The 17,059-nt window shown below is 39.8% G+C and overlaps 1 protein-coding gene across 1 annotated transcript in view; it reads left to right on the top strand.

Annotated features, from left to right (window-relative positions):
* Positions 1-17,059, top strand: part of FHIP1A (FHF complex subunit HOOK interacting protein 1A) — a 243,846-nt gene that overhangs the window by 153,977 nt on the left and 72,810 nt on the right. The window contains exon 4 of the mRNA XM_043567500.1: positions 11,842-12,468. Coding sequence (XP_043423435.1) covers positions 11,842-12,468 — 627 coding nt within the window. The remainder of the gene's footprint in view (positions 1-11,841; positions 12,469-17,059) is intronic.

The raw sequence follows: 17,059 nt of genomic DNA, 5'->3' as shown, positions 1-17,059 counted from the left end.
CTGTGGCACTAACTAAGGCTTCCAGAAGTATAGGGCACGGAAACCCTTTCAGGTGGAAGGGAAAGCAACTTTTTTTTTTCTTTCCTAGAATAGGGATCTGGTTAAAAACCATGGTTGCCATAAAAGCAATTAGGGAACATATATGTTCCTCAGATATTTTTAGAAGAACAACAGTTGGCCTTAAAGTGACTTTTGCATCACTTTGCAGTAGACTTGACCTTGTTTACAAACTCTCTTTCCCTCCTCCCTGATGATTTCCATTTAGTCCTCACATTCCAATAGCACTAAAGTACACATTTATGAAATACCTACCAAGTGCTGTGCTGAGTACTTCAAAAGCTTTAAGCTTTATGTCATTTAATCTTCTCCGCAAACCCACAAGGCAGTTAATATTAGCTTCCTCATTTTACAGATGAGGGAATAGAAAATTAGCGATGTTAAATGACTTGCTTGAGGTTATACAAATAGCGAGTTTGCAAGCAAGTGCATAGACCTTGGTCCCTTGACTCGTGTGTTTGACCTCTGTGCTTCTACCATTTTTTGGGCTGGTGGTCCCTGTGTAATCTAACAAAAGAAGATGCTTGGCAGTACCTGAATTCATTAGAAAGCTGTTTATAAAAGTTTTCTTGATTATTCGTTTTGACTTCTCTGTAACTCTGATCTGCTCATAGAGATAATTAAGGGTTGAGTGTTCAGAAAATTTATCATCTCACCACCTTTCCTCAGGGAGTTTGTAAGTAGTAAAATAAATAAAATTGGCCTTCTTTACTACTTGTCCAACATTACACTCCCTAGGTGAGCTGGTAAGTGGCTATTTATGTGACAGTTTTTTAATGACTACCCAGTTCCTTCCTGTGGCCGGACACAGCACAGGGGTTAAAGCACTGAGCCTGCAAATCACAACAATTATAGGGGACACAGTTTAGATCAAAACCAAAATCGATTCTACTTCTGGGTTATTTGCACTTTGTAGCTTCTTGTCATTCATATAAAGCTTCCAAGATTTTTTATGCATTTCCCATTCTCTGACTTTTTACAATTAGAATCATAATGGATTTGCTCTGGATTTTAAGGGCATGTCTGCTTTAGCAAAGGGAGGAAAGTAATTCAGGAGTTTTCCAGATAATTAGAGTAGTTGTCTTTGACTTTGCACTTTTATAAGTATTTTAATGTGCCAGCTCCAAAGTGGGTTTGTGAACCAAGGGGATGTGGCTGTTAGCCCATTGGGTGTGGGAAGAATATTTTAGAAAGCTTATTTTTATCTTTATCTTTAATTTAACTTAATTTTATTTATTTATTTTTTTTTTGAGAGAGAGGGCAGAGGCGGGGCAGAGGGAGAGGGAGAGAGAATCTTAAGCAGTCTCCATGCCCAGCCCAGAGCCTGACATGGGGCTTGAACTCACAAACGCATGAAATCATGACCTGAGCTGAAGTCAGACACTTAACTGACTTAGCCACCCAGGCACCCCAATTAGGTGTTTTATATTAACAGTACTTTCAGCCTCAGTCATTTCACTTGGCTGAAGAACTCCCATCATTCTAGTATGTATTCTTGGCTCTGAGCCCATTTTGTTTATTTGTGTAAAAATACTTTTGATTGTAATTGTTCCTGGTGGAGTATCTGTGATGTGGTCCATTTAATACCCATTTATATAGACATGATATATCAACCTCTTGATTTTATGTGGATGGATCATTTGCCCTGTCAAATTCCGTCCTGGGCAAGCTTTCTCCAAAGCTGTTGGAGTGCTGTTAGAGAGTCTTAATTCATGAATTTGTAAATACTCTTTCACACTAGTGAAGGAGTAAATTAGTGGTCCCAGAATCATATTACTCATTTCCCTATCTTATATGAATGACTTCAGCATTATCAGACATTTTGGGTTATCTGAAACATAGTACCCTTGGTTTAGTGCAGAAAATATATATATTTTTTCTTTTCAAAATTTTAAATGTTTATTTATTTATTTATTTATTTATTTTTTTAAAATTTTTTTTTTTTCAACGTTTATTTATTTTTGGGACAGAGAGAGACAGAGCACGAACTGGGGAGGGGCAGAGAGAGAGGGAGACACAGAACCGGAAACAGGCTCCAGGCTCCGAGCCATCAGCCCAGAGCCTGACGCGGGGCTCGAACTCACGGACCGCGAGATCGTGACCTGGCTGAAGTCGGACGCTTAACCGACTGCGCCACCCAGGCGCCCCTATTTATTTATTTAGAGGAAGAGTGAGGGTCAGACAGAGAGGGAGAGAGAGAGAGAATCCCAAGGAGGCTTCATGCTGTCAGTACAGAGCACGATGGGGGATCATGACCTGAGCTGAAATCAAGAGCTGGATGTTTAACCAACTGAGCCACCTAGGAGCCCCTCTTTTCAAGTTTTTACTTAAATTCTAGTTAGTTAACATATATTGCAATACTGGTGTCAGAAGTAGAATTCAGTGATTCATCACTTACATAACAACACCCAGTGCTCATCACAAGTGCCCTCCTTAGTACCCATCACCCATGTAGCCCAAGCCCCACCCACATCCCTCCATCAACTCCCAGTTTGTCCTCTATAGTTAAGAGTCTCTTATGGTTTGTTTTCCTCTCTTTCTTTTCCCCTCTTCCCATATGTTCATCTGTTTTGTTTCTTAAATTCTAATATGAGTAAAGTCATATGGTATTTGTCTTTCTCTGACTGACTTATTTCATTTAGCATAATATACTCTAGCTCCATCCACTTCGTGGCAAATGGCAGGATTTCATTCTTTTTTTTTTTTTTTTTTTGATCTGATGGCTGAGTAATATTCCATTGTATCTATATATGCCATGTCTTCTTTATCCCAGTGCAGCAGAATATTGAGTTGAGAGTAAGGATAACTTTGTCAGAGGGAATGGTGTTTACTTATTAAATACTTGCTTTTATAAAGTGGAGACACTCTTTGTTTTATTGTTGTTTCAACCACTTCTTTAACTTTCTTACCTCTTTAGCCTTGACTTTTCCTTTTAAATAAACCTGCAAAGTGCCCACAGTGTCTATTTACTTCCAAGAAAGGCTCTTGAGGACCTTTCTGTTGCATTTCTTCACGTTGAAGAAATGCATGTGAATGTCAACACAATTATTGTTAAATGGAGATTTACCAATCCCAAACTGCGGATACATTGGTATAGGGGGCACAGGGGGACATGGGAATGTGTAAGCCTTTGTCTGAGCTTTTAAAGAATGTATATGCTGGGATACCTGGGTGGCTCAGTCGGTTGAGTCTGACTTCAGCTCAGGTCATGATGTTGTGGTTCACGAGTTCGAACCCCACATCGGGCTCTGTGCTGACAGCTCGAAGCCTAGAGCCTGCTTCAGATTCTGTGTCTCCGTCTCTCTTTGCCCCTCACCCCTCATACTCAGTCTCTCTGTCTCTCTCAAAAATAAATAAACGTTTAAAGATTTTTTTAAAAATAAAGAATGTATATGCTAATTTGGATGACAAGGTGAGATACATGATTAGAAAATGAATAATATTACTACAGGAATTAAATCAAAGGAAGGGACTATTATGGGTGAAAGTGGCTTGGGAAATGGAGGAAGTGAGATTTTTGCTAGCTTGACTATAGGAAAGGAAAGTTTTCTTGACAAAGGAAAACAATGTTTTGGAGAAGATGTTGGGAAGAAATGTTCAGCTTTGGCTTTTCTTGGTGATAAAAAAAAAAGTGAGGAAGTTAGGGCAAAGTGGAGGTGCAAGGCTAACTCAGGTAAGGAATGAGAGGTTCAGTTGATAGGAATAAATGAGACTCATTTCAGAGTTTTGTACATTAGTACTTTGTTGTGAGTTGTGCAGTGTGGAGCTGCATGTGGAAGGGTTGCAGAGGATTGGGAAGTGAGCTAAAGCCTGATATAATCTCCTGTGACTAGTGTGACAGCAGCCCCTGGGTTCCCCTGAGGCCACCCAAGGAACCTGTAAGGCTGGTAAGAAATGTGGCATAGTCAGAACTGGGTGACAACATTGTATTTACCGAAGTGCCCCAGCAGCTGGCAAGCATAATACTTTTTATCTGTTAAATTAGGGAAAATGAAGTCAACAGACGTCTGTGGTATCCAGAGTTCTTCTGTTTGTTAGGATACTTGAGTACAAATTCAGCCTAATTAACATGTATTTGGCAGTTTCTGTTCCAGGCCTTGAGTTACAAAGCAAACTCTGATGGAGGAGGCTATCCGCTTGCCCACCTACACGCTGCAGTCTGTCAGGGACAGCTTGTCACACAACCAGCCATCATCCACGGCAGTCTGTGATTCAGGAAGGTTGCCAGTGGAGAGATCTTGAGTGGCCCAGTTGTGCACTTGAGTTTCCAAACTGTTCCCTGGGCCCAGTGATGTCATGACATCCCCAGAATAGTTCTTTAGGGGGCATTCGGCAGGTGACATTGCTGACAGTGAATCCAGGCCATAGGAAGCAGCCTCTGGCTTGTACTTTCTCTCACTTTCTGAGACGCCGTCTTGCACTGTCATGTTGCCAGAGCAGTGACTCTAAAACCCAGATTTGCCCGTGTCAGTTTTCTAGTTGGACATTTCAGTGGCATCCGGGCACCTACAGGCCAGCACGTCACACAGGGCCTTTATGGTCTGGCCTCATTTCACTCCCTGCCTCTGATTTATTCTCTAGAAATGGGAAATTACTTGGAGTTCCTAGCCAACCCCACTCCTAGGCAGTGGCCTTCATGCTATTTCACGCTTCTCTGCTTTAGGCATTTCCTCCTCTTCCTGCCTGGAATATCCCTCCCTCTGGTTAAATGCCTCTCCTTCTTAAAGACTCTCTTGGGACATCAGTTTTTCTAGGAAACCTTCTCTGCTCTCTTTTATGCTTCCACTCAGTGCTCCAGCAGCATCCTGAGTGTTCTTTCTCTGTTATGCCAGCCACATTTTATTAAGATTATGTGTGCAGTAGCTTCCTTCCACCCTCATTTCAAGCTCTTCATGATCAGAGACCATTTATAGTTGACCTACATCTCCAAGTGCCAAGAATAGCATAGCCCCATTGTTGTAGATATTCAATAAATTGTTGAACTGCAAGATAGGAACAGTGTATGAAGTACAACTTTAGAAGAGCTAGGTGACTTAGAAAACAGCTTTGAACATACGTTAGTATTAAAACATTCCATAATTTTGTAGGAAGGTCTTTGGACTTCTATTTAATTATCTGTGATTTGGAGAACTGTGTGTGTGTGTGTTTAGTTTTTATAGTAGTCTGGAAGAACGATTTATAGTCAAGTAGACTATTGTTTTTATCTCTTGCCTTTACTTCTGTGCTTCTTCTGAATGGAAGAGAGAACAGGATGTAAGAAGCATTGGTCCACCAGATAATAAACTGTTCAACTATTTTGCCATGTGAATTAACCCACCCATACACCAGTTTTTCGTAATGGCACAGCTGTACCGTGAAGCTTCATGGACCTTGCTCTATTCATTCTCTGTCCTCTCCTTTTGAGCCTTGAATCAGTATTGGTTATATACTCAATGGTGTCTGCACTTAGAGCTAGGAGAACAGAAGTGATGGGTTAAAAATAAAATCAATTGGAAATGCACATTTCTGTGTGCTTCTGGTTAGTCAATAGCCCAAAGCTTCTCCTTACCACCCCTCAGCCTCCAAAAATAAGCGGTTATACAATTTTTGAGCCAAGAAAATTTCAGCTCAGATAGAATAATGGCAATGGATGAAGAAAAGCTAGTGAGTCTAGTAGCCTTTCTCTTCTTGGTGAGGGTGGGGATGGGAAAAATTAGATTAGTTAATTAAGTCAAATGTCTTCCCACAATAATGCAAAGTAGATGATATGGTTTAAGTATAGTATCTTATGTAGAACTCCAAGGGGCCTGATCCTAGTAAAGAAGTATAGAGGACTTATAAATGGATTTGAGATGCGTCTGTTCCCTGTGAAACTGATTCTCTTGTTCCGTTCGTCTTCATTCTTTTGGTCTATGCCTTGTCATGGACGAAATGACAAAAATTAGTCTTTGAGAGATGAAAAGTTGGGAAGTATTAGAGAATCTCATCTTAATATCTTGGTCAAATGATGTTTGTTAATATTTTAAAAATTTATATCTCTTAGCTTCTCAAGTAGCTCTGAACTTGACAGTAGAAAGTGAAGCAGAACAGAAGCTTTGTTTCTTTAGAGGGCTGAGGCATTAACTTATGCTTCTAGTGGACTTTAAAGTGGTCGAACATGTGGAAATATCAACAGTGCACCCACTGTATGATCAGTGATAAGTCTGTTTTTTACCATGGAATATTATTACATAGATCATTATTCTTAAATCCTTTCCCTAAAACCTAAATTTAACAAACATACCTAAATGAAGGTTTTATTATGTTATTTTATTTATTGATGTTTCTACCATGTTTCTTTATTATGGTAGTGCTAGACCATCTTTGGTCCCAAGGAGGTATGATGTGTAGAGATAGCTCCTGCTTTTACCCTGTTCAATCCCAGATTTAGATATGCCTCTAGAGACTGGGACTGGAGCTGACATGAACCAAATTGTACAAGCACAGATATATTACTAGGCTGTTCATCTTAATACAAAAAGAAATGACTCAGTAGATGTCTCCCATGGCAATAGGTGTGCCAGGAATACCCCAGATTGAAAGACATGGCTTTTAAGTAATGATCAAGGACTGGATGGAAACTTAGTTTTGTTGTAGTTATTTGGTACATTAAGTGGAATTTGGCTTAAGATCGCAAAAGCCTGGCCTTCTTCTGTGTGATGGAAAATGTTGCTTAGTAACTTGGTTTTTTCCACGATGCCACTTTAATTAGCATTCCAAAGGATTTGGAAGTATGGGTTATACTCATGTGACTTTCTTGAAATAACTAGGCTCTAACCAAAGTAGCATAAGTAATCATCTCTTAACATATGCGTGTATATAAGACATAAAACAATATTAAGATGTAGTCAAAGCTAATCTGACAGATAAACACTTGCGTTTACCACGAAGAATAATCATTTGTTAGCTAGAGGAGTGATTATGTGGATCTTTCATTTTGACAGCATTTGAGATGCCTATTTTAGAATTTGTGAATATTTTTAATCCAGGCCTATTATTGCTGACTGATGGGGACCATCATTAGGAGTAGCTGATATCCTTAATAAAAGAAAAATGCTATTTATTCATCTCCTTTACCCCTAATAACCTTTATATTTATAGAGCAAATGACTTTGAAGTTAGGTTAAAATTTAAGCGTATTTGTCAGATGATAATTTGTATACAGTTGTTCATACTATTGATTTTTTGTACATTTGTGATAATTTACATGTGGCTCTATTTGTGATCCAGGCTATGATTCACACATATATGTATCAGCTTATATTTTTTAAAGTTTGTAGACCAACAGATGCCTAGCCATGATCAGCAAAACATTTACAGTGCTAGTTCCGATCTTAGCTGCCTTACTTAATGAGCTGGGGCTGTAGCAGGGGTTGATTGCTTTATTAAATGGCATTTTTAGCCGAAAGAAGTGAACTTGTTTAGTAAAGGAAATATTTGCACAGCATATTTTGCTTGCGTTCATTCTCTTCCCATCTCTAGGTCCCTCCAGCTCCCCTAATGGTGTTTTTTTCCGGGACCTGAATCCCCGAGACTGAGTATACAGCTGAGAAGCCAATTTAGCAGAGTTGTGAGCATAAGATAGAGGATACTCAGGGGAATGTGCTAGGCCTGGGGAAGCCACCAGGAGCAGCAAGAGACCGTGGATCTATAGGACTGGAAGCTCAGAGTAGATAAATGGATGAAAGTAGGCAGCAGGCAGAAGTCAGGACACAGGAGTACTGGTATGGTGGAAGTGATGTGAGAAGACAGCAGTAAAGGAAAAAATAAGGAAAAGTCCAGGTCACGTGAGAAAGCATCTACAGAAACTGAGAGAACTGTGACACCATCTGGGCAGTGAACTTGAGGCATCAGTTCTTTGCCATTTCAACGCATGTTGTGCTGTAGCCGAGAAGCTTCTTAAGACATTCCCTGTCAGGTTAGGAACCAGGCCCTGGGTATGGGCCCTTAGAGACCACTCTTAAAAGCAGTTCGTGGGTGTGTCTGCCAGGAAGGGAAAGGGAGGTGGCCTGGGAGGGTCCTGACACCTAAGAAGAGAGGTTAAGGACATGTGTCAACACAGGCATAATTAACGCTTTGCTGAGCACTGTATATTCCATGACTCACAGGCCTTGGTGTAACACACCCTTTTCCAGGCAGTAAAACCACCCGGCCAGGGCCGGGAATGAGTAAGGGCTCTTAACATGTCTGCTCCATTACAGATGATCAACAAACCTTCAGTCTCCATGGGTTATCATAGCTCCGTTCTTGAGTTTCTCTGCCCATTAACCAGTGTAGAGGAGCTTATACTATAAAGAGGGTAAAGATGCTTCAATTTAAAAGTGGCTAAGTAGTTTGTCTTCTGTATAAAAAACTCAGTTCTCTTTTCTAAGCTTTTTCACAGCAAAAAAAGTAAGTCTGTTTGCAAAGGAATACAGTGGAATAAATAATATGTGACGGTTAATTTATGAGAAAATGTGCTTCATGACTATGTAAATAGTTCTGCTATATATTACTTATATATATTTAGATGTGTAACATATACTTACTTACATGCATGCATATAGTATAAATACATATACACGTGTATAAATTTATATTGCTTAGGAATTTCTGAGAATTAGGAGATTTTCAATTATTAATTGCTTTTAACTCAGTGTTTTGGTTTTTCTTTTTTTAAAGTTTAATTTTTGAGAAAGAATGAGCAGGGTTGGGGCAGAGAGAGAGGGGAACAGAGGATCTGAAGCAGGCTCTGTGCTGACAACAGAGAGCCTGATGTGGGGTTCAAACCCACAAACTGAGACCATGGCCTTAGCCAAAGTCAGATGCTTAACTGACTGAGCCACCCAGGTGCTCCAGTGTTTTGGTTTTTTAAAAAAGAGATTAGTGCAAAATTACTTTGTCTACTTTTATTTTTAGTTATATTATGAAATTAGATCAATTTATAGGGGAGAAGAAGTAATTAACCTTAAAATCCCATTTATATCTTTTCAGACTCACTTATGATCCTGTGTCTATTTGTCAATATATTTAGTTTTTAACTTAAATTATTTCATATATACATTTGCATGCAATGATATGTTTCACTTAGTGTTTATTTTTAATAATTTTATTGTATGGTGATGTAACATTTCGATTATAATTCTCTTATTGTTGACTGGGTCAATAATATTTTTATTTTTCATTATTGAAAATATCATTGGCGTGAACATTTCTTAACATATTATTTTTGGATTGTTTCCTTAGATTCTCCCCAAAGTGAGATTAACAAGTCAAAGGGCAGGGATAATTTTATAGCTTCTGATACAGATTGCCAAATTGTTTTCCAGAAAGATGGAGCTAATTTGCCCCACCACTAACAGTGTATAAAGCATAGGATCAATTTTAGACAGTTTAGACAGTCTGAGCACACATGAGAAGTGTAATTACATTTCTACCCTGAGGCCTACCTGTATAGATAGTTCTCATAAGTAAACTCAATATGTGGACTTTGAAATTATGGAACTGGGAGAAAGCGTGTTGCTGATTTATTCTTCAGAATGTGGAACCTTGAAGTTCGAGCTGTGGGGGCTCGAGAACATACGTGTTGAGGTGGAGGCCCCTTTTGGACAAGTGAGGTACTGTGGTCCCATGCTGGGAGATGTTGCCAAGGCCAGAGCAGAGGGAAAGGACAGCCAGATCCCAACATTTCTGCCAGTGAGGTAGTCAGGCCTCTGAGGAATTCTGGAGGACTTCTTGGAGGTTGGGGGAGGCTGGGGGATCTCTGGAGTCTGGCAGGGAGCGAAGGAGAGATGTCCGTCCAGTAGATGTGCTGGGGCTGAGTCATTAAGCCAGGTGCCACCTGGGTAGCTGCGAACCCAAGGCCTTTCTCATTGAAAATGTCAACTCAGGGGTGTTGCAGTGATTTTTTTTCTTTGTGACAGCATTATTCATTTCATAATGAAGGTTGATAGAGATTCCAGATTCTGTAGAATTCTGTTCATTCTATGAGGATACACTTGCTTGGTCTATAAAGGCTCATTTGCCTTGTTTCTGACAGGAGAAAAACTTAGACCTTTCCTGGGGAAATACATTTTTCTCATTTCTCATGCATGCTGACATAGCATTGTACTTTTGCCAGCTTCCCCAGTGACTTGCAAAAATTCTATAACCTAAATATAGAGCATGTAACAGCACGTTATAGAACTGGGCCAGGAGGGTACTGCAAAAGACAAACATAATCCCCATAGCGTGCAGTTCAGAAAGGCAAAAGGGAACAAGTATAAATTCATCGCTAGGGTGCTGGGTTGTCTAAAAATTATTATTAGAATATGTATACATTTTAAGGGAAGTCAATTGAATGGATATTGTAGAAATTCCAAGTCATAAAGTTACATGGGAGTTGAGATAGGAAATTCTTTTAATTTCTAGGTCCTAAAGTAGAGGTAAGTACTGATGGGCAGAGAGAGGTAGGAAGCATTCAGTAGGCAGCAGTCGTGAGGGAGAAAAACACCAGGACATCGCATGACCTAATTGGGGATTTATTTGTATTTTACCGTCAATAGATTTTTTTCTTTGTGGTGGTAAAACATATATAACAAAGATTGCCATCTTAGCCTTTTTAACTTTCTTTCTTATTTATTTATTTATTTATTTATTTATTTATTTATTTATAAATTTATTTTTGAGAGAGAGAAAGAGAGAGCACAAGTGGGAGAGGGTCAGAGACAGAGGGAGACACAGAATCATGAGCTGTCAGCACAGAGCCCAACATGGGGCTCAAAGTCGTGGACCACAAGATCATGACCTGAGCTGAAGTGGGATGCTTAACTGACTGAGCCACACAGCTGCCCCTCATCTTAACCTTTTTAAAATGTGTAGTTCAATGGCCTTGGCTACCTTCACAATGTTGTGCAACTGTCTCCACTATTTCCAAAACTTTTTTTTATCACTTCAAACAGAAACTTGCTGCATTAGGGATTTACTTAGTAAATGGTCATCCCAGAACTTTTTCTGGTTTAAAAAAATGCAAAGTTCAAGCCTTCATTTTTTTAGTTTCATCATATGCCATATGCTAGGGGTGATTGTGCTAGGTATGTATCCCTTGTTCATCAGTTTCCTTTCATCCTTACTAACCTTGCATGCTTGGTGGGAGAATGTGTCCATCCAAGTAAAGGAGGGAGGGGGATGTTCAGTCGAGGGCGTGCAAAGGAGCCGTGTTTTCCTGTTGGAACCTCCAAATCTATTTGTAGAGCGTGGGTAGTCTTACTTATTTAATGTATTTTAAAATTAAAAAGTGATATTTTTGACAGTGCAGAAAAAAAGTGAAAATTTATCATCACTTTGAACACAAAAGTGATTATTATTTTTCCATATATATTTTTCGATCTTTTGTCATGTATGTTTTTGACATAGTTGATAATGATGTATCTGACTATATATAAAGACTTTATTTTTCATCTAGTATATCACTTACAATTTTTCATTTTGCTCAGTAGTATTCATAATAGGCTCATGAACACAAGTAGCTTAATTTTTTAAACTATACTACTTTCTCTGACATTTAGGTTGCCCAAATTTATAACGATTTTAAATGAACATCTTCAAATGTCTGCTTTCTATAGTTTAACCACTTCATTTTATTCTTGTGAGAGAGAGAGAGAGAGAGACAAACACAGTGTTCATATTTATCTTGTTTTGGGCCATGGCTCCTGCATTTTCCATGAAAGATAAGGCGCAGTCAGGGGTGGTGTGTATTGTAATTATGGTAAACATGAGATGGATGACAAATGTTTGCATTGGTTACAGGTTGTGAAGATCTTAGAGAAGCACGACCCCTTGAAGAACACCCAGGCAAAATATGGATCCATCCCTCCAGATGAGGCCAGTGCTGTGCAGAATTATGTAGAACACATGCTCTTCTTGCTAATTGAAGAGCAAGCCAAGGATGCTGCGATGGGGCCGATTCTGGAATTTGTGGTCTCCGAGAACATCATGGAGAAACTCTTCCTTTGGAGCTTGCGGAGGGAATTTACTGATGAGACTAAAATCGAGCAGCTAAAGATGTACGAGATGTTGGTCACTCAGTCGCACCAGCCTCTGTTGCACCACAAGCCCATCCTGAAGCCCCTGATGATGTTGCTGAGCTCTTGTTCGGGAACCAGCACCCCTGCCGTGGAGGGGAAGCTGGTTGTCCTCCTCAATCAGCTTTGTTCCATCCTTGCCAAAGATCCATCTATTCTGGAACTCTTCTTCCACACTAGTGAGGACCAAGGGGCAGCCAACTTCCTCATCTTCTCCCTTCTGATTCCCTTCATTCACCGAGAGGGGACAGTGGGTCAGCAGGCCCGGGATGCTTTGCTTTTCATCATGTCTCTGTCTGCTGAGAACAGCATGGTGGCCAATCACATTGTGGAGAACACCTACTTTTGTCCAGTAAGTCCCTCTCATTGGCATGCTTTCCACCCACTTCGCTTTTCCTCTCTCGTGCTAATGGTAAATACTTTTTTTTTATACCTTTCTTTTCAGCAAGTTGTACTTGGCACCTTCTACGGAAAGATGTTTGGAGGAAATCTTTTGGAGGGAGCAATCTAAGTTGAAAAGCTATTTGGCTGAGCATTGTCAGCTCTAAATAAGCCAACAGAGGAAACTCTATGTGTTACCGTTTCTTGTTTCATTTCTGTTCGGTTAGGAACTATTTTAGTTTTTTACTATGAACATATCCTGAGTGATTGGTAGAACGTGCACTTTCTATATTCTTAGCTTTTCAAGTTGAACTTGCACTGTAGAATCATGGCACGTGGTGAGACTGTTCAGCTGGTTTCACAGATCAGTTTATTTCTCAGCAAGATAATGACCAGATGATTATAGACACAAAGCACTGATTTTATTTATAAAAATAAATACGTATTTACAGTTTGAGGTAGCAAGAAATACTTCACTCTGTATAGCTTTGTGATCATCGACATGGTGACAAAGAAAGTGTGAGGTCCTTTGCAGGTGTTGGTGTAGCATAGATCCAATCGTGGTCACAGTTCCAGAAAATAATGGGAGTTGTCTGAGGCTCTTAAGATACCTTAGGGCTCTGATTAGTTTTTGGTGTTAGTGTTGTCTTTGGAAGGGGCATTTGAATGGCAGATTTATATCATCTGATTTGTCAGGGATGTTGGGCAACAGCTAATTTTATTTTCCCAACTCAGTAAACACTCCCAGTCTATTTCCATTGTCTGTTCTTTTTAAAAATTTTATATTTTATTTTTTGAGAGAGGGACAGAGAGCGCACACATGCATAAGTGGGGGAGGGGCAGAGGGAGAGAATCCTAAGCAGACTCCACGCTCAGTGTGGGGTGGGGCACAGGACTTGATCCCATGACCAAGAGATCATGACCTGAGGGGACGCTTAACTGACTGAGCCACCCAGGTGCTCCAATTGGTTGTTCTTCTTACAGTCACCTCATTATATTTCTTTATAAACTGTACTGTCTTAAGTATGCCTGATTCTGCTGGAATAGTAAGACCATTAATGAGTTTTATTGAAATAGGCCAGGCAAGTTGCCATAAGTAGATTAGATTCATTATTAACGAACACTATATGAGTAGTTCTTGACTGGGGGGAGGGCACTTAGGAATGTCTGTGGGGTGTCCTTTGTTGTCATAGGGACATGAGGTGGCTGTGGAGGGAGGTCAACTGGCATTTAGTGTTCAGAGGCCAAGGATGCTTAATGTCTGGTAGTTTGTGGAACAGTCTTGCACAGTAAAGAACCGACTTGCCCAAAATGCTAATAGCAACCCTAGTGAATAATATACTGTATTTTGCTTTGAGGTTCAAAAGCAATAATCTTTTTCATGCTACTAAATTCTTATTTTTACTAATAAACCAGGATCACCTAGTATGTGGTGAATATTTTGGGGCAAACAGATGGATAAAAATTTTGAAAATTAGAACTACAGTTCAGAAATTCAGGGTACCGTGTGTCTCTTCTGGGTTCTGACCAGTAGAATTAGAAATTGTAGGAAGAGTGATAGTCAGATGGGAAGTAAGGAGCTGATTCCCTTCCATCTGTGCCAACATATTAAATCTCCCTTCCTTACTGCCTTCAACGGTGCGGTTTCTTGTAAACTCTTTTTAAAGAATATATTATCATCGGCAAAAGTGGAACTTCTTACCTGAATCTAAGCACCTTTGAAATACACTGCTGTATTACTTTTTTATTTCTTCTGGTGGCTTTAAGCAACACAGATTCATTATCTTACGGTAGTACTGGCTTACTGTAGGTTCGAAGTCCAGCAGGTGTCACTGGGCTAAAATGGAGATCTTGGCAGGGCTCCTGCCTTGGCAGCCTCCTTTCTGGAGGTTCTCGTGGTGAGTGCACTTCCCTGCCCTTTCCTGCTTCTAGAAGCCTCCCACATTCCTTGGCCTGTGGCCCCTTCCTCCACTTGTGCAGTCAGCAGTATTGTATCTCTCTGAACACCATTTTGTAGTCACGCCTCCCTCTTCTACTTTGAAGGAGCCTTGCAATTTACTTTGGGTTTACCTGGATTATCCAAGATGACCTCCTTATTTAACCATCAGCTGATGAGCAACCTTAATTCCCCTTTGCCATGTAACCTATTACATTCACAGGTTCAGGGATTAGAAGCGGACAGTGTGGGTGTGTGGGTGCGGGTGGGCATTAGTCTGCCTATCACATTTGCTCTATCCAGTTCAGAGAGCTCTTGAAGAAATTTGAGCAATAACACGGTAGAATCAGAATTCTTTTAGGAGTTTAGACTGGGTAAGATAGGTGAGTTTGCTCAGGATGGGGAGATGCTGAGGAGGTCGGGAGATACATTAGGGTCTAGAAACAAGAACGATAGGGATGAGAATGGCAAGGAAGGGCTGGATATGAGCAATGCTGTGGAGGCAGAAGCTTACTAAAAATAGTTTTGTGAGGGACCTATACAGAGGTTTGGGTTTGGGCTTATTTGAATTGTTTTGGGTAGTTCTGTTAAAGAAGGAGCACAGCCATTGAAACAAATCATCAAAATATTCAGGTGGTTCTCCAGATCAGTATGCCAAAGGCAATTAAGAAAAGATATTATCTGCAAAAGCAAACAATTCTAAGGTATCTTGAATAAATCTAACAAATCTGTGAAAAGGGTTTTACAGAGGAAATTATAAAACTTTTTTTTTTTTAAATTTTTTTTTCAACGTTTATTTATTTTTGGGACAGAGAGAGACAGAGCATGAACGGGGGAGGGGCAGAGAGAGAGGGAGACACAGAATCCGAAACAGGCTCCAGGCTCCGAGCCATCAGCCCAGAGCCCGACGCGGGGCTCGAACTCACGGACCGCGAGATCGTGACCTGGCTGAAGTCGGACGCTTAACCGACTGCGCCACCCAGGCGCCCCAAAACTTTTTTAATCAGTATAAAAGAAGACCTAAATAAATGGAAAACTGTTTCTTTGTAGATACCGTGTAGATGACACTTTCCTGAAAATCAGTCCATAAAGTTAATGCCACTTACGCTTTACAACCTTTTATTATAAAAAAGGTAAAATACAGAAAACTTGGAAGAATACCGAAATGATCACCAAATACACACCACTTACATTCAAAATTGTTAATATTTATGTTTATCATCTATGTTGTTTGTTTCTGCTGTACCATTTGAAATGAAGATATAGACATTTGGAATTAAGTTACAGACATTAAATACTTTAGTATGAATCTCCTATAAATAAGGACACCCTCCTGCATAACCACAATGCCTTTATTATACCTAAGAAAATTATACAATAATTCCGTAATAGGATCTAATATCCAATTTCTCAGTTATGCCTCGAATGATTTTTGTAGGTTTTTTTTTTTTCAAACTGGAGTCTGATACAAGGTACATCTCTGATTGTCATATCTTTTTTTTTTTAATGTTTTTATTTATTTTTGAGACAGAGAGAGACAGAGCATGAGCAGGGGAAGGGAAGAGAGAGAGGGAGACACAGAATCTGAAGCAGGCTCCAGGCTCTGAGCTGTCAGCACAGAGCCCGACGCGGGGCTCGAACTCACAGACCGTGAGATCATGACCTGAGCCGAAGTCAGACGCTCAACCGACTGAGCCACCCAGGCACCCCTGTCATATCTCTTTAAGTCACTATTAATCTATAACAACCTGCCACTTTTTCCCTCAATGACAGTGACTTTTTAAGAGAAGCCATTGTCTTGTTGAATGTCCTACATACTCTGGGTTTGTTTCTTACGTAGTTTAACTTGTCCCTATCACCTGTATGTCCCGCAAATTGGAAGTTAGGTCTAAGTGCTTGATTAAATTCAGGGTAAGTTTGTAAGAATACTTTACAGGTGATGTGATACACTTCTTATTGCATTATATCAAGAAGCATGTGTTGGGTCATCTCACTTTTGTGATGCTACACTTGATTACTTATTGGTTAAAGTGGTGATCACTTTATCTCTCCAGGTAAAAGTAACATTGCCCCCTTGCAAATGTAAGGTGTAATTTATGAAGTGTTAATGTGACTTAAATCAAAATCCCAATAGGATTCTTCATGGAACATGACAAATCGCTGCTAAAAGTCCTATAAATGTGTGTAAAAGACCAGGAATAACAGATGATTATGAATAATGGTAACAGTAACATATTTGTTGAGAACTTACTGTATGGCCGATACTGTTCTTCATGCTTTACATGTATTAAATCATCTAGTCCTCACAACTGTAAGTACTAGTATTATACCCTTTTTTATAGATGAAGAAATTGAGGCACAGTGACAGTAAGTAAATTTATAAAAGGCCTCATGGCTAGTAAGAGATGAAGTCGGGATCTGAACTGGGGCAACCTGACTCAAGGATCCTTGTGCTTAAGCAGCACTTTATTAATTATATGAAGATTTCCTATAATGCATGAACCATAAGGAAGCGACTGGAATTAAGAACAAAAACACAGATTTGGAGAAGATATTTGTAATACACATAACTGCGTATGCGATTGAAACCCCAAATACACAAAAATATATGTAATGCTACAAATTA

Source organism: Prionailurus bengalensis, chromosome B1 (genome assembly GCF_016509475.1).
Source record: "Prionailurus bengalensis isolate Pbe53 chromosome B1, Fcat_Pben_1.1_paternal_pri, whole genome shotgun sequence".
Lineage (NCBI taxonomy): Eukaryota > Metazoa > Chordata > Mammalia > Carnivora > Felidae > Prionailurus > Prionailurus bengalensis.
This window is presented reverse-complemented; position numbering and strand designations above follow the sequence as displayed.